Here is a 21,593-nt window from a genome sequence, read left to right as displayed (position 1 = left end):
GACAATGATTGTTGTCTTTTTGCGCTTTTGTTTTTTTACAAGGATACTCGTCCGAGTCTCAATCGATACGGTCGATGGCGGTCAAGTGTTTGTACAGGGCTTCAGCTCCAAAGTGTGCATAGCAATATTAGAAAGCGGTCTTGCAGCTGTATACATTCTTCTAGATTATGGGGCTGTGTTATGCACACCCAGGAGATGTTGGGCAGGGTCTACAGGGCAGCAGCTGGCCAAGCTAACAGGGCGGCAGCTGGCCAAGCTAACAGGGCAGCCGCTGGCCAAGCTAACAAGGCAGCCGCTGGCCAAGCTAACAAGGCAGCCGCTGGCCAAGCTAACAAGGCAGCCGCTGGCCAAGCTAACAAGGCAGCCGCTGGCCAAGCTAACAAGGCAGCCGCTGGCCAAGCTAACAAGGCAGCCGCTGGCCAAGCTAACAGGGCAGCAACTGGCCAAGCTAACAGGGCAACCGCTGGCCAATCTAACAGGGCAACAGCTGGCCAAGATAGCATGGCAGCCGCTTGCCAAGCTAACAGGGCAACCGCTGGCCAAGCTAACAGGGCAACCGCTGGCCAAGCTAACAGGGCAGCAGCTGGCCAAGCTAACAGGGCAGCAGCTGGCCAAGCTAACAGGGCAGCAGCTGGCCAAGCTAACAGGGCAGCAGCTGGCCAAGCTAACAGGGCAGCAGCTGGCCAAGCTAACAGGGCAACCGCTGGCCAAGCTAACAGGGCAACCGCTGGCCAAGCTAACAGCGCAGCAGCTGGCCAAGTTAACAGGGCAGCCGCTGGCCAAGCTAACAGGGCAGCCGCTGGCCAAGCTAACAGGGCAGCCGCTGGCCAAGCTAACAGGGCAGCCGCTGGCCAAGCTAACAGGGCAGCCGCTGGCCAAGCTAACAGGGCAGCCGCTGGCCAAGCTAACAGGGCAGCCGCTGGCCAAGCTAACAGGGCAGCCGCTGGCCAAGCTAACAGGGCAGCCGCTGGCCAAGCTAACAGGGCAGCCGCTGGCCAAGCTAACAGGGCAGCCGCTGGCCAAGCTAACATGGCAACCGCTGGCCAAGCTAACAGGACAGAGACACGGACCTCTGGAGTAAAGCGAAGGGACCAGTATATAAAAGAGTAAAATGTAGTCTTCACTTCCTGTTTGTAGTTTTACCAGCCATTGGCGCAACTTTCGCTGTTTGACCACTGAACCTGCGACACTCCTTCTTTTATAAAAAGGTTGTTTTATTTGCACAAAGCCACCAAGCGATGGCCACCTCGACCTGTTCCCTTCCAGGAGCACTCCGCCCACAGCCAGATCCGCCCAAGGCCCACCATCAGAACCCTTCCTAATCTTTCAACTTATTTTTTGTTAATAACACAATAAGCTAGCAATGCAAATACAACCCAAATCAGCCAGCATAATGGCGATGCACTGTTTGACATTAATCCCCGACACAAAAATTTGGCGGTTGTAGCTCTTAACAGAAATGTAGAAAAAAAAATAAAGACAATGCAATAATCAGCGTTCGCTAAAGGTTAGGGTGGCGAGATGGGGGCCAAAGTCCTCAGCGTTGGATATAAAAGGAACAAATCATAAGCCATCCATGTTTTCATCCGGGGAAACGCACCAACAATATAGGCCGCAATTAGTCCATCGCTATTTGTTGCAATTTCTGCAGAAGTCTGCTTGCAATACCCACGAAACACCACATGATGGCACTGTTGCTTTCTTGATTTTCGATTCCCATTCACGCTAAGCGGGTATGCAGTCCGGGGGACTCAAATATAGAACGTTAAATCATCCAGCAGGTATACCCTGGTTAAATTAGGCTTCCACACCATTCATCGAGTCTTCACTTACTCCTTGGCTCTGGAGGCATCCATAGATTTAGATTTTTCTTTAAATATATGTAATATATGTGTATTTATAATATATATTTCTAGATATAAAAAAAAAATCGACATTCCTCATTTTCAATGTGAAAACGGGGGAAATGTATTGCAGTCCGGAGTAGAATCTTATTTTGACGGTAAGAGGAACGCCCCCCAAAAAAAGGACTCTTTAGATCTCGGTGATGCTTTAGGGGGGGCGTTCGGAGGTGAACGAGGGTGTGGGGGGGAGGGGTGAAGATCATCTATAGAGAATGGAGTGTGTAGACCGCCTTGGAGTCGTTGCCGGAAACGTCCAATAATAAAGTCAGTAGAAAACCCAAAATTTATAACACATGATCTCTCCTGCTGAATCTGTTGCGATCAGAGAGGGGCAAGCAGCACACAAGGTAAAAAGGAATTAACGGCGATTACCCAGAATTCATCGCAGACTCCGCCCCATCAGCAGGACGTCCGTCGTGCAGAGTGCCTGGGAGGAACGGAGAAGCGTTGTATCAAGCGGAGGAGAAAAAAGAAGAGCCATTAAAAAAAAACAACAAAAAAAACCCACAAGAAACCCCGGCAGAATAAAATAAAAATGGCAGATGCAGAGGGTGGGTGCCGATTGGCCAGTTCATGCCTCACTGCGTACAACGCTCATACATTCTTCATTCTTCTTAGAGTCTTTAGCTTGGAGGGGGGAGGGGGGTGAGCAGCAGGTTCGGGAGCAGTAAACGCTCCGCTGAATGTCCGGTGAGGTCTTTGCAAGTTCTCGATCTTGTCACCGGAACTCGTAGATGGGCGCACTGTGTTCGGGGACGTGGGTCAGGTTTAAAGACTGATACCTGTGGAGGGAAAAATAGAAACAATGTCATTAAAATAAAATGCACGGGTGCGTGTGAGCGTAAGTGAACGCGCCCTGTAACCTGTACAGTTCCTCCCCCTCTGACTATAGAAGATGTGGCAGTGTCTGTGTAAGCGCTTCTTATTCTCCCGCTAAGGACTCCAGACAGCAACACCGTGCAAGCAGCCGATCTACACCCCAGTGCATGCCAGGCGGGTGTGCGTCCTGTCACATGACTGCAAGACTGCGTCCTGTCACATGACTGCAAGACTGCGTTCTGTCACATGACTGCAAGAAGCTTGTTCCTGCTCACTTAAAGAGACTCTGAAGCAAACAAAAATTGCTATTTTTACCTGCTACTTCGCTTCAGTAGTCTCATTAGATGTAAAGCGCCGCATAACGAGGGCTTGAGACCCCCGAATCCCGGGGCAAACATCCACGACCATCTTGATTGTGGATTGTGCTGCCCTGAGAGGCAGAGCATTCTGCTGTAGCTCTGGCTCTACTGACGTCAATCGCCGTGCAGATCTCCGCGGCGACTGACATCAGTAGAGGCAGAGCTACTGTGCAAAGCTCTGCCTCTCTCAGGAAGCGCTGGCGGGACTGTCCCCTGGGGATTTGGGGGGTCTAAAGCCCTCGTTTTGCAGTGGGTATGCGGCAGTTTACATCTAATGAGAGTACTGAAGCGAATTAGAAGGTAAAAATAGCCCCTCATGTTCCTCCGGGGAGTTGACCCTGAGGCCACCTGGTCTGGGGAGGACCCAGGAACTCTCACTCAACTCTCGTTAGGACAACTAAACTTAGTTGTCGCAATATGGAGCCACGTTTTCTTCAGTGGCCAATGCCTCTTATTCTTATACCTCCCACATTACGAAGTTGTTTGTTTGCACATGTTTCTTCCTCATGTTCTCTGTCATTGATTCACACCAATTGATTAATGTTTTCTATAATAGGTTCGCTGGTTATATAGATAATGGTTAAGTTATTTACCTTAAACTGCAAGGGCTTAAATTTACCTCAAAAAAGAAACTCCTTGTTGCGAGACCTACGGAGACATGCGATCGATATAGCCTTTTTACAAGAGACTCATATATCCTCACGGGACTCCGTGCGTCTCTACAACAAGGTATACCCGGAAGTGTATTTAGCCTTGAGACCCAAAAAAAAGGCCGGTGTGGCAATTGTTTACAAAAAAGGCCTCCCCCTTCAAATAACAAAAAATATTAAGGACCCAAAAGGTCACTATTTGATCTTGCTGGGTACACTGTCGGGTAGACCTATAACACTAGCCAATGTGTATGTACCAAATTCCAACCAAATTCCCTTCCTAACAAACTTTCTCACCAAATTATCCAAAGCGACTAATGGTTCCCTTATCTTAGGGGGTGATTTTAACCTAGCGTTTTCCTCTGTTAATGACCGATCAATATCCTTAGACTCACCGTCATTCCCCTCACATGACCGCCTTTCTAGGAAATTCAGGGCCCTGACCCGTAAATATGGTCTTCTGGACCTATGGAGAATTTCTAACCCCACATCCAGGGACTATACTTTTTTTTCCCCTCCTCATGCAACACACTCCCGCATAGATTATTTTTTTACCAAAATGCCCACTTTACCATCTCTAATCGCAGCAGATATTTATCCCACTGCTTGGTCGGATCACCATGCTGTCCTAATTGAGCTTGACTGGTTACATACACCACATAAACCGATGCAGTGGAGACTTAATGAATCTCTATTACGAGATAAAACATTCCTCACCAAAATGACAGACGAAATACAATCCTTCTTCACCACTAACATCCCATCGGTCTCTTCACTAGGGATGACCTGGGAAGCACACAAAGCCTTTGTAAGGGGCCTTTTCATTGCTGAGGGTTCTAAACGTAAACATATCTCCTCGCGAAAATTAACTGATCTCACAAAAACCCTCAGAGATGCATATGCCTCCTATAAACAAATGCCCACTCAGGACTCCTTCTCAAATATACAAAAATTAAAACTAGATATCAGGTCCCTTCAAACATCTCAACTGGAAAAAAGTTTAAAATGGTCGCGACAATTATTCTTTGAGCGGGGTAATAAACCTCATACCATCCTTGCCCGCAAACTGAACCCCAGGGGATCTTCTCAGGCGGTCCATGCCATGAAAGACACCGAAGGCACCACTCACTATAATCCAATCAAGATCGCTCAACTTTTCACTTCATACTATGAACAATTATATAACCTACCTGACCCCTCCCTAGACCCCACATACGTAAGTAGAGTATCTTCATTCCTAGAGAATCTCCAACTTCCTAAACTGACTGATGAGGAGCGTGCGTCGCTCAACGCCCCAATCTCCAGTATCGAAATTTTAGATACACTTAAATCTCTTCCTTCCTCAAAGTCCCCAGGCCCAGACGGTCTTCCTTACTCTTACTATAAACAGTTTCAAATGGTCTTGGTCCCCCATTTAACTTCCTTAGCAAATAAAATCATGAAAGGCGAATGCCCCCCCTCCACTTTCCTAAACTCCCTCCTGACAGTAATCCCCAAAGAAGGGAAGGACCCACAACTCCCGCAAAGCTATCGACCCATCTCACTTTTAAACTCAGACCTCAAAATTATCACTAAAACCTTAGCTAATCGCTTAAACGCCATATTGCCAAGACTAATAAATAATGACCAAGTAGGTTTCATATTAGACAGACAGGCAGGAGACAACACCCGGCGAGCTATTGATCTTACCTCCCTTATGGCCCGCTCAGGTAGACCTTCTCTGCTTCTTAGTTTAGACGCAGAGAAGGCCTTTGACCGCCTCTCATGGCCTTTCCTATTTCATGTCCTCCAACATCAAGGGTTCGATAGACCTTTTCTAAATATTCTCCTTTTTCTCTACTCTTCCCCTTTAGCCACCATAAAGCTCCCCATGGCCTCGCCTACTCCCTTCCAGATCCGTAATGGCACAAGACAGGGCTGCCCCCTCTCCCCTCTGCTCTTCGCCATCAGTATAGAACCTCTGGCCAGTGCTATACGGCAAAATGTAAACATTTCAGGTGTCCAGATGGAAAAACACGAATTCAAAATATCTCTATTTGCGGACGATATCCTCCTCACAATCACGAATCCCCTTATCTCCTTACCAAACTTACATAACACCCTCTCCATATATGAATCACTTTCAAGCTTTCGCCTGAATCAAGATAAAACAGAAGCATTACCCATTAAAATTCCACCTGATCTTTTAATCTCATTAAAACAAAACTATCAGTACAAATGGCAAACCCACTCCCTAAAATATTTAGGTATATATCTTACGCCCACTTATTCTACTTTGTATAAAAGTAACTACCCTTCTCTCATCCAAATACTTCAGGACCTTCACAAGTGGACCGCCTATAAGATCTCTTGGATAGGGAGAATATATACTTTAAAAATGAATATACTCCCTAGACTCCTTTTATCTCTTTGAAACACTCCCAATTTTGGTTCCATCCTCCCAGTTGTCGATGTTGCAAACAGCCTTTATTAAATTTGTCTGGAACCATAAACGACCAAGACTGCGGGCCTCAATCCTCCTCTCTCCTAGAGAGATAGGGGGTCTGGGGTTACCTCACCTCCGATATTATTATCAAGCTGCCCACCTTCGTCAACTGCGAGAATGGACTAAACTTAAAGTCCATACTAAATGGGGCCTCATTGAGGCAACTAGTTTACTTCCAACCTCCCTTGCTTCTCTGATATGGTCCAATCACCCACCTAAAATACCTTCATCTCAACTTCTTCCCACTATAAAATTCACTCTACAAATTTGGCGGTCAACGGTTGTTCCAGCCAACTTAAGATCATCCCCCTCTCCGTTAACACCCATTTTAGGCAACCCTGCCTTTCCCCCTGGGATGTCTAGGGACTTCATGTCCAGATGGTATAACCTAAACTTCTTCAACCTCCTTGATTGGAAAGACCCTCTTACTGGCCTTCTGCAAACTAGGTCCAGTCTAAAGGATAAATTGCCATCTTCACCCCTACACATATTAGAATACAATCAAATACGACACTTTCTCCTCACCCTACTACGGGACTCTCCCTCCATTCCCTCATTAACCCCCTTTGAACATATATGTGAATCAAAGGGCTACCAAAAAGGCTTGATCTCTCAGATTTATACCCTACTACATACCAAATCTGGCCTAACCACCCCTGTTCACCCATTTATGTCCAAATGGGAGTCTGCCTTATCTAAAACTATTCAATTAAGTGATTGGGAAGAAATTTGGGAAAACGCTAAGCACTCCTCCATGTGTATACAGATACGGGAAAATATATACAAAGTCATGTTCCGGTGGTATCTCACCCCAGCTAGGCTCTCCAAGATATATCCGAATTCCTCCCATATGTGCTGGAGAGGCTGTAACGAAAAGGGGAGCTTGGAACACATCTTCTGGTTCTGCCCGAAGATTTCCCCACTATGGGCTGAAGTTCAACGCCTTATTCAACAAAAAACTGGAATATCAATTCCTTTTGACCCCCTTTATATGGTTCTTGGTAAACCCCCTCCTGATACTCCCAAACACACAATACGATTAATCACGCATATCCTCACAGCTACACGTCTGTCAATTGCTTCCTCTTGGAAAAATATCGCCCCGCCTAACTTAACAGATGTTAAACATAAGATAGAATGGACCAAAGAGATGGAACAAATGACAGCATCACTTAGAGACACTGAATCTCATTTCCATAAAGTCTGGAGCCCTTGGTCCCTAACCTTTCCCGACCTTATGCCCCCCTAATCTCCACCCAACATCTTAACTCTCTGACTATATCCATTCTCCTACATCCTATAGATGAATTTGGAATGTCCTATTTTCCAAAGGCCATGTAGCCAACCCTAAACCTTTAAGCCCCTGCATTTATATACATCGACTTTTATTCCATCTGAAGGCCAATAATATACTTCTCTCTCACCCTACATATATAGGCCTCCTCCTCATCACTCATTGATCTTTGGTGTGACCCCTTCCCTTGTTAAACCCCATTTCTACTGTTCCTTAGGCTAACAGTGCCATTGTATTATGCATACATATCCTTGTTTATATGTTCTCCAGAATTTCTTTGTTTCTCTCGATCTCTCCACAGGATGACCGGGACTATATATGTGCAGTTTCATTGGACAGTCATATGCTCTCTATAATCTCTTGCCATCGGAACTGTAATTGCGGTGGAACACTAAACATGAGAACAATTTACCATAGACAAATTCACAACTAGTGAACTTATTCTAGGCGCTGTTAACCTTGTACATTCTTACTATGTTTATCTAGTATCGTATATTCTTTGTCTGTTAAGAAAATCTCTTAATAAAAATTAGTAAAACAAAAAAAAAAAAGAAGAAGGTAAAAATAGCAAATTTTATTCGCTTCAGTCTCTATAAGCCACCAGGCATCATTTTTTGTTGACCTGAAGAATCAGGAAAAACCTGCAAAACGCGTTGTCCTTCATTGGACAATAAGATTGCCCAAAATCGGGTTACAATTGTCTCATTCATCAGGAGAGATAAACCACTTCATATTTGTTTTTAACCATTTTAAAAAGGAACCAAGCACCACTTTTTTTATCCTGGTTTCTAATAGCTATGGGAGCTGCCATGTTCCCTCCTCCCCCTTCTAGCTGCTCATTATTTATCAAGGGGAAGGTGTGAAGATAGCATCTGGGACTTCTCTAAACTCTTTGAAGTACAGTATCCAATCGGTGTACAATCTCTGATGAAAGCTTTCTGTTTGCTGTCAGCTAATGCGTGCAATAAAATAATTGCATCAATCCTTATCTGCCTGAAATGTCTGTGGTCAGTTGGGCCTCGGATGCAGGCTAATAAATTCCTCAGCTAAACTTTTAAATGTAAAAAGAAGAGGTAAAATGAAAGGGATTTTTTATTAATGAGCCACATTGTTGGCATGCATATTAAATGTGCTATTGAGATGCCCTGGGCAGGCATGGGCTGACGAGTAGTTACGAGTCCCTAAGGACTCAAATTTGTGATTTAAAGGGAACCTGAAGCTCGTAAAATTATTTTAAAATAAACACATGCTGTAGCTGCAAATGAATGTTACATACTAACCTCACTGTCAGTTCCTCTCACAAGCTCACCAGTTGCATCTTACAGTGATCCCTTCCATTTCTGACAATATTTGAGATCAATTGAAATCACGAATTCAGGTCTGTAGGGACTCGTAACTACTCGTGAGCCCGTGCCTGGCCCTGGGTGCTAAAAATGGTGCTGGGTTCACTTTAAAGAGACTCTGTAACAAAATTTTTCATCCTTATTTCTTCTATCCTATAAGTTTCTATACTTTAGATTGTAAGCTCGCAAGGGCAGGGCTCTCACCCTTTTGTGTCATGGAATGTTATTATTTCAACTGCTTGCACACTGTTAGAAATTTATACATTTTAGTCATCATGTTAAATCAAGTTGTAATCAGCAGTGCTGTATCTTGTATCAGTGTTCATATTTCATGTATATCATTGTCTGTATCATTATGTATCCCTTGTTTGTTTTCTTACATTGTACAGCGCCACGGAATATGTTGGCGCTTTATAAATAAATAATAATAATAATACTTGTTCTAATGTGCTCTGTCTTACTGCAGCCTTTCCTATTTGCACAGTGGCTGTATTATCTCTGTTATATGATCTAATCTTCTCTCCTCTTTCGGCTCTGTCGGGCTCAGGCAGTCAGGCTGGAATGTGCTGTGCTGCTTGTGATTGGATAGCTATACACACCCTCTCCAGGCCCCCTGCACACTCTGTATGACTCACACACTGAGCTAAGCTACTCTCAGCCTATCACTTGCTATGTCTTGTTTGTAAACACTGGATAAAACTGGCAATTACAAGCCAGGATTGCAGCAGAGAGTGGCAGAAACAGCACAGAGGGGCCCAGGAGAACACAAGGAATAGAATGGTATGCTTTTTATTGCAAGGATTTTACAGTACAGATTCTCTTTAAAGTGTTTAATTCTTTTTGGTAACCTCCTATCCACTGCTTAAATCTTTGCCGGGAGGATGTCATTTCCCTCACAATCTCCTTTTATCCAGGAGTCTTCTTATTCCCATAAAGCGACCACCGATGGGCGGAAAACCCCAACCCAAGCGGGGGGGGATGGAGGGGGGGGGGACCTTTCTACTGCAGGCTTTCTAAATAGTCTCCAGCCCTTGAATATAAAAAAGGGGATCTTTATTTCAGTACTAGACGGTGCATTTCACTGTTACAAGCAGCTTCCTGAAGGTTAGTAGCAGGAAAATGTATTGCACTGCTACTAACCTGAAGAAGTTTCTTGTAGCAACGAAACATGTTGTCTAGCGCTGAAATAAAGCTCCCCTTTTCTATTGAACCTTGAAGTGAGTACTTCTTTATGGTAGGACCAAGATATACTTTTTCGTGCTTGCTTTTTTACCATTGGGCACCAATCCACTGTATCCCACCTATCCCTTTGACAATGGACACCTGCTATTGGATCCTTCCTTTTAGCCATTTTTTCCTGGAGTAGCTAGCGACCACGAAGGACAAGAATGGGCAGTACTTCCCCTCATGCGCATGGAGTGGCTGCTTCCTTAGCAACCCTGCCTTGAGGGTATATTACCTCTAAATCACTCACAGTCATTGACATGCTACACCATATTGGGCTCCCAGTCTCTTAGGGCCAGATTTATCAAAGCATGACCGACAGTTGTTTCTTCTAAAACTGTTCTAACCAGCAGAGGAACTGTTCTGCATTATAGTAAGAAACTTCACAAATCCTACGCAATATCGGCAGTTTAGCGTGGATTTCTAGGGCTGCACTACAGTTAAAGTGGATCCGAGGTGAACTTTTACTCATTGCATAATTGTGTTCCTTTCCTATTGTTTATAGGGCTTTCCTCAAGCCAAATACTTTTTTGTTTTTGTTTTAATACTCTAATTCCCTATAAACTAAATAAGCCACGCCCACAGGTTTTCAGAGAGCCTTGGCAGTAGCAAGTGCTCATGGGAGCTCAGTCTGGGCAGGAGGAGGAGGAGGTGTTACTAGCTATTGATTTTAGAGGCAGAGGGGAGGAGGGGGATTAGGTTTTCTTTTACAGGCTGAGTGCTCAAGATACAGATAAGCCTGCCTGTGTGTAATGTTTACAAACAACATGGCTGCTGTCATTGTATCACAGGAAGAAATAATCATATTCTATTAAAGCTGTTTGCAGCTAGATTTGCTGTGTAAACTATCTAAACTTTAGATAAGATATATAGACAAGTTACTTTTTATAGTTAGTTTTTCATCTCGGATCCGCTTTAGGAAAAGTGCAAATCCACCTCTGAACTGCTGCAGATTAAGAAGTGCTTTATAGCAGTTCTCCAGATAGTGCAGCAGTGCAGGCTAGATGTGATCTGTGAAGGGCTCCTCCCTCCCTCACTCAGAGCCTGCTGACAGCAGATGTGTTGGGTACCTCGGGAACAGCAATTCCCCTCACACACTGCACTGCCTGAGAGACCTTCCTAACTCCTCCTATTTTTAAGAAGGAATCTGCACTATTTAGTGATTTCTTAGGATGTCTAAGACAATTCTGCACGGATTTCTAAAAACCTACAAATATTTTGTCTCAGACACTCTTGATAAATGTCCCCCTTTGTGTTTTTTCTCCTGAAGCCTTGAATATGAGGTGTTGGTTACAGTACACACTATTCCTGTGTATATCTCCAGTTTCCTGGATCCTCTGAGAGGCCCATCAAGCTATACAGGACAGATGATTTCTACGCTAGATTACTGAGTGTGACATGACAGATGTGGAGGAACAGAGAGGTGTCATTGTGTCTCCTCACCACTCGGAGCTGCGGTGATAGTAGTAGCCTTCTATTGTCGCTGCAGACTTCTGAAAGCAGATGTAGTAGAAGCCGGCAAATGACGCTCCACTGATGTCTTTGATGGTGTGGTCCGGAACCAAGAACTGCTCCTATTAGACGATACAGAAGAAGGTAGGTCAGCAATCGTGATGGTCATGTCTGGGAGAAGTCATGGAGACGCATGTGACCTATCTGATCAGCTGATAGATTTGCAAAGTTCTGATTTGCTGTGATCACATCTTGCTTTATCACATGATCATGACTTGCAAATCAGAGACTTGCATATCTATCACCTGACCAGACTGATCGCATGCTTCTCCATGACTTCTAGACAAAGCCATCACTATTCAGAGACTTACATATCTATCACCTGACTAGTCTGATCACATGCTTCTCCATGACTTCTCCTAGACATGACCATCACTAATCAGAGACTTACATATCTATCACCTGACCAAACTGATCACATGCTCCTCCATGACCTCTCCTAGACATGACCATCACTAATCAGAGACTTACATATCTATTACCTGACCAGACTGATCACATGCTTCTCCATGACTTCTCCTAGACATGACCATCACTAATCAGAGACTTGCATATCTATCACCTGACCACACTGATCACATGCTTCTCCATGTCTTCTCCTAGACACAACCATCACTATTTAGAGACTTACATATCTATCACCTGACCAGGCTGATCACATGCTTCTCCATGACTTCTCCTAGACACAACCATCACTAATCAGAGACTTACATATCCATCAGCTGACCAAACTGATCAAATGCTTCTCCATGACTTCTCCTAGACACAACCATCACTAATCAGAGACTTACATATCTATCACCTGACCACACTGATCACATGCTTCTTCATGACTTCTCCTAGACATGACCATGACTAATCAGAGACTCACATATCTATCACCTGACTAGTCTGATCACATGCTTCTCCATGACTTCTTCTAGACACAACCATCACTAATCAGAGACTTACATATCTATCACCTGACTAGTCTGATCACATGCTTCTCCATGACTTCTCCTAGACATGACCATCACTAATCAGAGACTTGCATTTCTATCACCTGACCAAACTGATCACATGCTTCTCCATGACTTCTCCTAGACACGACCATCACTAATCAGAGACTCACATATCTATCACCTGACCAAACTGATCACCTGACCAGACTGATCACATGCTTCTCCATGACTTCTCCTAGACACGACCATCACTAATCAGAGACTTACATATCTATAACCTGACCAGACTGATCACATGCTTCTCCATGACTTCTCCTAGACATGACCATCACTAATCAGAGACTTACATATCTATCACCTGACTAGTCTGATCACATGCTTCTCCTTGACTTCTCCTAGACACAACCATCACTAATCAGAGACTTACATATCTATCACCTGACCACACTGATCACATGCTTCTCCATGACTTCTCCTAGACACAACCATCACTAATCAGAGACTTACATATCTATCACCTGACCACACTGATCACATGCTTCTCCATGACTTCTAGACACGGCCATCACTAATCAGAGACTCACATATCTATCACCTGACCAGGCTGATCACATGCTTCTCCATGACTTCTCCTAGACACAGCTATCACTAATCAGAGACTTGCATATCTATCACCTGACCAGGCTGATCACATGCTTCTCCATGACTTCTCCTAGACACGGCCATCACTAATCAGAGACTCACATATCTATCACCTGACCACACTGATCACATGCTTCTCCATGACTTCTCCTAGACATCACCATCACTAATCAGAGACTTACATATCTATCACCTGACTAGTCTGATCACATGCTTCCCCATGACTTCTCCTAGACACGACCATCACTAATCAGAGACTTGCATATCTATCACCTGACCAGACTGATCACATGCTTCTCCATGACTTCTCCTAGACACGACCATCACTAATCAGAGACTTGCATATCTATCACCTGACCAGACTGATCACATGCTTCTGCATGACTTCTCCTAGACACGACCATCACTAATCAGAGACTTGCATATCTATCACCTGACCAGACTGATCACCTGACCAGACTGATCACATGCTTCTCCATGACTTCTCCTAGACACGACCATCACTAATCAGAGACTTACATATCTATAACCTGACCAGACTGATCACATGCTTTTCCATGACTTCTCCTAGACATGACCATCACTAATCAGAGACTTGCATATCTATCACATGACCACACTGATCACATGCTTCTCCATGACTTCTCCTAGACACCATCATCACTAATCAGAGACTTACATATCTATTTCCTAACCAAACTGATCACATGCTTCTCCATGACTTCTCCTAGACATGACCATCACTAATCAGAGACTTACATATCTATCACCTGACTAGTCTGATCACGTGCTTCTCCATGACTTCTCCTAGACATGACCATCACTAATCAGAGACTTACATATCTATCACCTGACTAGTCTGATCACGTGCTTCTCCATGACTTCTCCTAGACATGGCCATCACTAATCAGAGACTCACATATCTATCACCTGACCAGACTGATCACATGCTTCTCCATGACTTCTCCTAGACATGACCATCACTAATCAGAGACTTACATATCAGTCACCTGACCACACTGATCAGATGCTTCTCCATGACTTCTCCTAGACACGACCATCACTAACCAGAGACTTACATATTTATACAACAGGCTTACATCACTGTGTAAACTCTTCAAGGGGGGGGGGGGGGGGGGAGAGGGAATTTAAATTACATTCTGGTCATAGTGTCTTATCCAAAACAGGAAACTTTCTGTTATTTGCATGTTTGTTACAGTAACTAATATTCCCACAATCCCACTGATACTGCACCGTTCCTGCAGTTAAGGAAAACCTGAACTGAAAATTTAAAGTCAAAATAAGCATACACAAGTCATACTTACCTTCCATGTAGTCTACTCCTCAGTGTCTTTCTCCTGTCCTGCGTCCTGTTTGTTCACTGTGATCAAGAGAATTCTCCGTCCTCCATTTTGAAAATGGCCATTGCCCATAACAGCTTTCTGGTCAGCACACAGTTAAACTGTAACATCGCCCACTTGAGCCATAGGGAAACATGGACATTACCTGGTACATCAGTTTTCCTCTCAGCTACAACTGACAGCAACTGATATTTTACTGACAGCAACTGATATATTTCAGATCTGACAAAATGTTGTCAGAACTGGAAGGGATTATTGTCAGAAGAAAATGGCGAGCTTCTGAGAGGAACTGATGGCAAGGTAACTATGTAATGTTCATTTGAAGTTACCTCATGTGTTTATTTTAAATATTTTTACTCAGTACAGGTTCCCTTTAAGGAACAGCACCCAGGTAAAAAAACAAAACAAAAAAACTGGGGTACATATATGGAACTATTTTAGAAAAAAAGGGTGTTACATATTTTAGGGCACCACTTTTAGTCATTTTTTATTTGTGGATATTACAGCTCTCTGTAAACACAACTTGACCCTTGCACAACCATCACATGATCCAGAACTCAGAAACCTCTTGCCTAATACTTGGGCCTGTCCTTAAAGGGAAACTAAACTGAGAAGGATATGGATTTTTCCTTTTAAAACAATGCCAGTTGCCTGACTCTCCTGCGGATCCTGTGTCTCTAATGCTTTTAGCCACAGCCCCTGAACAAGCATGAAGATCAGGTGCTCTGACTGAAGTCAGACTGGATTAGCTGCATGCTTGTTTCAGGTGTGTGATTCAGCCACTACTGCAGCCAAAGAGTTCAGCATGACTGCCAGGCAACTGGTATGGTTTAAAAGGAAACATCCATATCCCTCTCAGTTTAGGTTCCCTTTAACCATTAAAAGATTCAGACACCAAACTCAACCTTTCATGTCACACAACCTTACAGTGTACTCGGACTTGATGAATAGGTTCACGTGCTGCGCTCCAGTCTGTGTGCGAACCCGGCCCGCGCCTTTGCAGTAGCATGGAGCCGCTCGTGCATGACTCTTTTCTCCATGCACGAGCGGGTCTGTGCGCCTGTCACAGTGTGCCCACGCTCCTTAATGGACAGAAGCGGAACTCTACTGAGCTAAGTATCAAACTTTTTTTTTTTGTAAATCACAGCTTTGCTTTTAACCAGTTCAGGTTTCCAGCTAATTTCACACTTCAGCTAAGTTGCCATGGATACAGCAATAACTTTTTCATTACTTATGCCGTCCAAGTGATATATACAGTGAAGTTTTTCAGGACGATCTAGTCTTTCTCTGGGTAATATTTCACTGGAACTGGACAGGGAAAAACAGAAATAAATGCAGAGAACACACTTTTCTATTTTTTTTTTCATGTGACAAGTGCCAATGATATAAAACACCTCAAAATATATTGTTTGGCTATTCCAGAAGTTTGAAATGATGCCACGTACACCTTATTTCATGACTAGCTGGGCATGCTGTGGACCATTACCCCGTCCCGCGTGTCTGTAGTGATCGGATGAGATCGCTAGGGAACCTGAAGTGAAAAGAGATATGGGGCTGGATGCACAGAAGAATAATATTAGCGTGCACAGACTGCGCACAGTGATGTTAGCCTTGCACCCGGCAGCGTGTACCGCAAGTTATGCTAGCAGCACGCCCTGCGATACTAGAGTAGTGCGACCATTACAACCCGTCAGTAAAGCGCGCTACTTTAGCACCACATGCCCTACTCGAGTACACAGGGATGCACTAATTACGTAAATCGCAATACACGCTACTGAACGTAAGGGTAACATTGCCCTGCGCTGTCCGTGCACGCAATATGCGCTGTCCGTGCACGCATTACCACGCTTCTGTGCATCAAGCCCATAAGACATCAAACTTGCCATTATTAATAAGCCCAGCCCGGATCTGGTGGACCGCTTCTGTTTCCCAACTCAGCTGGTATAACAGGGGGCCATATGCAATTCACTTCTTCTATGGAGTTTTCTTCTTGGTGATACTTTCACAACTTGTTAATAAAATGCCCTTTAAAAACACCAGCAAGGGAAAAATACTCAAAATATTTTTTACAGTACTTTTCCACCTACTTTATGGTACTTTCTCCATTGCAAAGGTGGGGAGGGTGTAATATTACCTTCCACCTCATGAAGACATAGTCTCCAGCTTTCAGCTCATCAAAGCCGAAGTCGTCTGAATTGAAGGTTTTTGCGTACTGGTAGAAGGCCTGGAACTTGCCCTGCGGACAGATGAGAGACGTTACACAGTGTTATGGCTATCAGCAGATATCTCTTACCACAAACAGGAAGCAGAAGTGACACGGGATCATGTGACAGAAACTGGCCAGCCCCCCAGCTACTTTGTCCAATCAGCTAGGAAGAGGTGCTCAGTTCTGGGGGTAACAAGGTGCAGGGTGGGGGGAAGCCGCCATATCTTTCCTCTCAGCCACAAGGGGAGGTGGTGATTGGCACAGTGACTCCGAGAGTCACAGGCTCTGCATGGGGGCCCCACAGTTTACACAATCAGGGGCCAGAACTCATTCCCAGCGCACGTTCTGCATGGGGGCCCCACAGTTTACATAAGCAGGGGTCAGATCTCTGCATGGGGGGAGTTTTAGTAACAAGGGTCCCCCCAAACAACCCCTAACAAAAAGCAGCATTAGGAGCCTTTTGTTACAGCCAAATTTCTCCCCCATGGCCCCTAAACCGGCTCCCTTCCCTCCCCTCAATCACCCCCCAACTTAACTGTGCTCTCCGGAATGTATTGGGCAGTGTAGCATCTCACCTGTCCCGCGGGGGCCGCCCCTCTGTCAGTCCTCTGGCTCCATTCCAGGGTTGCAGGAGAACATAGTTAAGTTGCGGATGAGACACCTTGGGGCCCCTATAGACACTGGGGCCCTGTGGCAATTGCCCACTTTGCCTGTATGGAAGCGCCGGGACCTGCCCATAGTTTAAATTAGTAGGGGACAGAACTCATGGCGCTATTCAGGGGATGGGATACTCCTCTATAAGCGGACAGTCCAGGATTCATAACATTCAGTTTCCGGGGTCTGGTGCTTACCCAGTGCTTCCGGTCCACGTCCTCATCCGCGTCCCACTTCCTGGTTAGGAAAGGGTGTTTCCTGCTGATTATTTCTCCTTCAAAAAAGGTAGTAAGGGTGGGGTATTCCTGTAACGAGGGGAGGGTGGTAAGTAACAGCATAGAGATATGGTGCTATACAATCCTCCTGTGTACTTCCACAGAGACTGGATGTAAAGGAACTTCTCTCTATTTCCTTTTCAACAATACCAGTTGCCTGGCAGCCCTGCTGATCCCTTGCCTCTAATACTTTTAGCCAAAGCCCCGGAACAAGCATGCAGCTGATCACGTACTTCTGACATTATTGTCAGTTCTGATTCAAGATTAGCTGCATGCTTGTTTCTGGTGATATTCAGCCAAATAGATCAGCAGGACAGCCAGGCAACTGGTATTAACAGGACATAAATATGGCAGCCTCCAGATCACTCTTGTTTCAGTTGTCCTTTAAAGTGGTATAAAACCCTGACTTAATTTTCAATAAAAACATGTTTTTCTACTTTATATGCCATATGGTTATCATATTTGCTTTTCTGCATAAGTATTAAGCTCAACACACACCATACAATCTTGGTTGTACAGAATTACCAAATCTATGTAGTATAAGGGCCAACAGATTGAAAATACCTGGAATGATTGATTGGATAAGCTCTTATACTACATGAAAGTGGTAAGATTGAACAATCAAGATTGTATGGTGTGTGTTGAGCCTTATTCATTTAGATATTGCAAGTTCCCAAAGTACACTTTTTTTGCTCTGAGAGCTGACTTTGCATTTTATTCATAACTGTTTTTTTTTTCATCTTGAAATATAAGCAGAAATGCTTTCTGAGTGTCTGTCTGTGTTCAGGAGAGTCTGCAGTGTCAGAGAAGTGTTTGTTTACATTCCTCACATGATACAATTAAAGAGACTCTGAAGCGAGAATAAATCTCGCTTCATGGCTCATAGTCAGCAGGGGCATGTGTGCACCTGCTAAAACGCCGCTATTGCGTGGCTAAACGGGGGTCCCTTACCCCCTGTAATCCCCTCCGGGCAGCCGGGGATCACTTCCTGATTGAGGCAGGGCTAACCGCTGCAGCCCTGCCCCATGCGCGTCTGTCAGCGCGTATCTCCGCCTCTCCCCCGCCCCTCTCAGTCTTCCTTCACTGAGACGCGCTGAGAGGCAGGGCTGCAGCCGTTAGCCCTGCCTCAACAGCAGCAAAATCTATGACCAATTTGGTCATTGATTTTGCAGGGGGGGGTTGAAGGGACCCCTGTTTAGCCGTGGGATAGCGGCGTTTTAGCAGGGGCACACATGCCCCTGCTAACTATGAGCTCTGAAGCGAGATTTATTCTCGCTTCAGTGTCTCTTTAAACACAAGATTACAATATCTCCAGTTCGGATGCGTCCAGGTTTCCCGGCATTGAGCTTTTCTGTCCTGTGTTTAACCCTTTGAATGCTGTTCTAGTAAAAAAAAATTGCTGGTAGTATATAATACGCTGTAAATAATGTTTTAGAGCAAAAAAGAATTGCTGGGTTTCATTCCGCTTTAACATTCAATAAGAATGTGTTTTTGTACTTTGTAGCCCTGTAGTGACATATAGCAGAATGCAGTAGAGAGGCCCTGTAGTGACATATAGCAGAATGCAGTAAAGAGGCCCTGTAGTGACATATAGCAGAATGCAGTAAAGAGGCCCTGTAGTGACATATAGTAGAATGCAGTAAAGAGGCCCTGTAGTGACATATAGCAGAATGCAGTAAAGAGGCCCTGTAGTGACATATAGCAGAATGCAGTAAAGAGGCCCTGTAGTGACATAAAGCAGAATGCAGTAAAGAAGCCCTATAGTGACATATAGCAGAATGCAGTAAAGAGGCCCTGTAGTGACATATAGCAGAATGCAGTAAAGAGGCCCTGTAGTGACATAAAGCAGAATGCAGTAAAGAAGCCCTATAGTGACATAGAGCAGAATGCAGTAAAGAGGCCCTGTAGTAACATATAGTAGAATGCAGTAAAGATGCCCTGTAGTTACATATAGCAGAATGCAGTAAAGAGGCCCTGTAGTGACATATAGCAGAATGCAGTAAAGAGGCCCTGTAGTGACATATAGCAGAATGCAGTAAAGAGGCCCTGTAGTGACATATAGCAGAATGCAGTAAAGAGGCCCTGTAGTGACATATAGCAGAATGCAGTGAATTATTCAGGATACACTTTTACAGTAATGTTCCTGGTTTCAGCATCAGAAACACTTCCTAGAACTACATATATAAGAAGTATATTTTTTCCAGAGTAAAATGATCCATAAATTACTTTTCTCCTGTGTTGCTGTCACTTACAGTAGGTAGTAGAAATCTGACAGAAGTGACAGGTTTTGGACTAGTCCATCTCTTTACAGGGGATTCTCAGCAAGGCTTTTATTCTTTATTAAGATTTTCCTTAAAAAGGATGTAAACAATGATGCTGGCCAGCCTCCCAGCTCGCTTATCTGTTTATGTTTGCACATATTTTAAATTTTCCAATTTTTCGCCATAGTGCCCCTTTAAGTGGAGATCTGACAGTTGCATCCTGGGAAAGAAGTGATGCCCCACCCCTCTGCCTGGAGACTCTTGCGATGCCCCACCCCTCTGCCTGGAGACTCTTGCGATGCCCCACCCCTCTGCCCAGAGACTCTTGCGATGCCCCACCCCTTTGCCTGGAGACTCTTTCGATGCCCCACCCCTCTGGCTGGAGACTCTTGCGATGCCCCACCCCTCTGCCCAGAGACTCTTGCGATGCCCCACCCCTCTGCCTGGAGACTCTTTCGATGCCCCACCCCTCTGGCTGGAGACTCTTGCGATGCCCCACCCCTCTGCCTGGAGACTCTTGCGATGCCCCACCCCTCTGCCCAGAGACTCTTGCGATGCCCCACCCCTCTGCTCAGACTCTTGCGATGCCCCACCCCTCTGCTCAGAGACTCTTGCGATGCCCCACCCATCTGCCCGGAGACTTTAGCGATGCCCCCCCTCTGCCTGGAGACTCTAGCTATGCCCCACCCCTCTGCCCGGAGACTCTTGCGATGCCCCACCCCTCTGCCCGGAGACTTTAGCGATGCCCGACCCCTCTGTCTGGAGACTCTTACGATGCCCCGCCCCTCTGCCCGGAGACTCTTGCGATGCCCCACCCCTCTGCCCGGAGACTCTTGTGATGCCCCACCCCTCTGCCCAGAGACTGTTGCGATGCCCCACCCCTCTGCCTGGAGACTCTTGCGATGCCCCACCCCTCTGCCTGTAGACTCTTGCAATGCCCCACCCCTCTGCCTGGAGACTCTTGCGATGCCCCGCCCCTCTGCCCGGAGACTCTTACCTCTGTAAGGCCTTTAATCTTCAAGTATCCACACAGATACGCATTCTCCATGTCCACATGCTGAAACACACAATGACAGGTCAATGTACACAGAGGTGTGACTTGCGCTGAACAAGCTTATACAGACAGAGGTGATAACATGCCAGGTGCTCCGCCCCTCTCCGCAGATAAGGGCTTCACATGTGCTGCTGAAAAATACTGTGTACCTCTGATAAAAACACCAAACTCCAAATAAGAGAACAAACTGAACAGACAGATGATGCTATGAACAACTGTTCAGCTCTTGTGTCATACTCAGAATCAGAATCAGATTTATTTCTCCAAGTGCAGCAGTTGTCACCCTCGGAATTGTTTGTGGTACACATCGGCATTAGAAGCATAGTAGTGCAAAAAACATGCAATGACGAACAGACAAAGACATAAGATAAAAACCAGGTAGTGCAAAAACATGTGCAGACAAGGGAATTTAGGTATTGTAGTGCACGCTACATGTGGTAACCACAGAATAGGTAAACATTAATTTAGGCCTGGGTCACAGATGTGCTATTTAGTTTTCCTGTGTGTGTGACTTGAGTTCAGAAGGCGCACTGCTTGGGGGAAAAAAGAGTTCCTGTGCCTGGAGGTTTTGGTGGAAATAGCCCTGTAGCGATGGTCTGAGCGCATGCG

General features: G+C 45.1%; 1 protein-coding gene across 1 annotated transcript in view; it reads right to left on the bottom strand.

The window, feature by feature from the left end:
• Window positions 1–1,193: 1,193 nt before the first annotated feature.
• Window positions 1,194–21,593, bottom strand: part of GID4 (GID complex subunit 4 homolog) — a 36,290-nt gene continuing 15,890 nt past the window's right edge. The window contains exons 2-6 of the mRNA XM_068243555.1: window positions 20,928–20,987; window positions 17,592–17,699; window positions 16,669–16,770; window positions 11,522–11,652; window positions 1,194–2,686 (exon numbers count right to left, since the gene is read on the bottom strand). Of these exons, the coding sequence (XP_068099656.1) occupies window positions 2,623–2,686; window positions 11,522–11,652; window positions 16,669–16,770; window positions 17,592–17,699; window positions 20,928–20,987 (465 nt within the window). The 3' untranslated portion in view covers window positions 1,194–2,622. The remainder of the gene's footprint in view (window positions 2,687–11,521; window positions 11,653–16,668; window positions 16,771–17,591; window positions 17,700–20,927; window positions 20,988–21,593) is intronic.

This window comes from Hyperolius riggenbachi, chromosome 7 (genome assembly GCF_040937935.1).
Source record: "Hyperolius riggenbachi isolate aHypRig1 chromosome 7, aHypRig1.pri, whole genome shotgun sequence".
Lineage (NCBI taxonomy): Eukaryota > Metazoa > Chordata > Amphibia > Anura > Hyperoliidae > Hyperolius > Hyperolius riggenbachi.
Note: the sequence above shows the minus strand (reverse complement) of the source record. Positions and strands in the feature narration are given on the sequence as shown.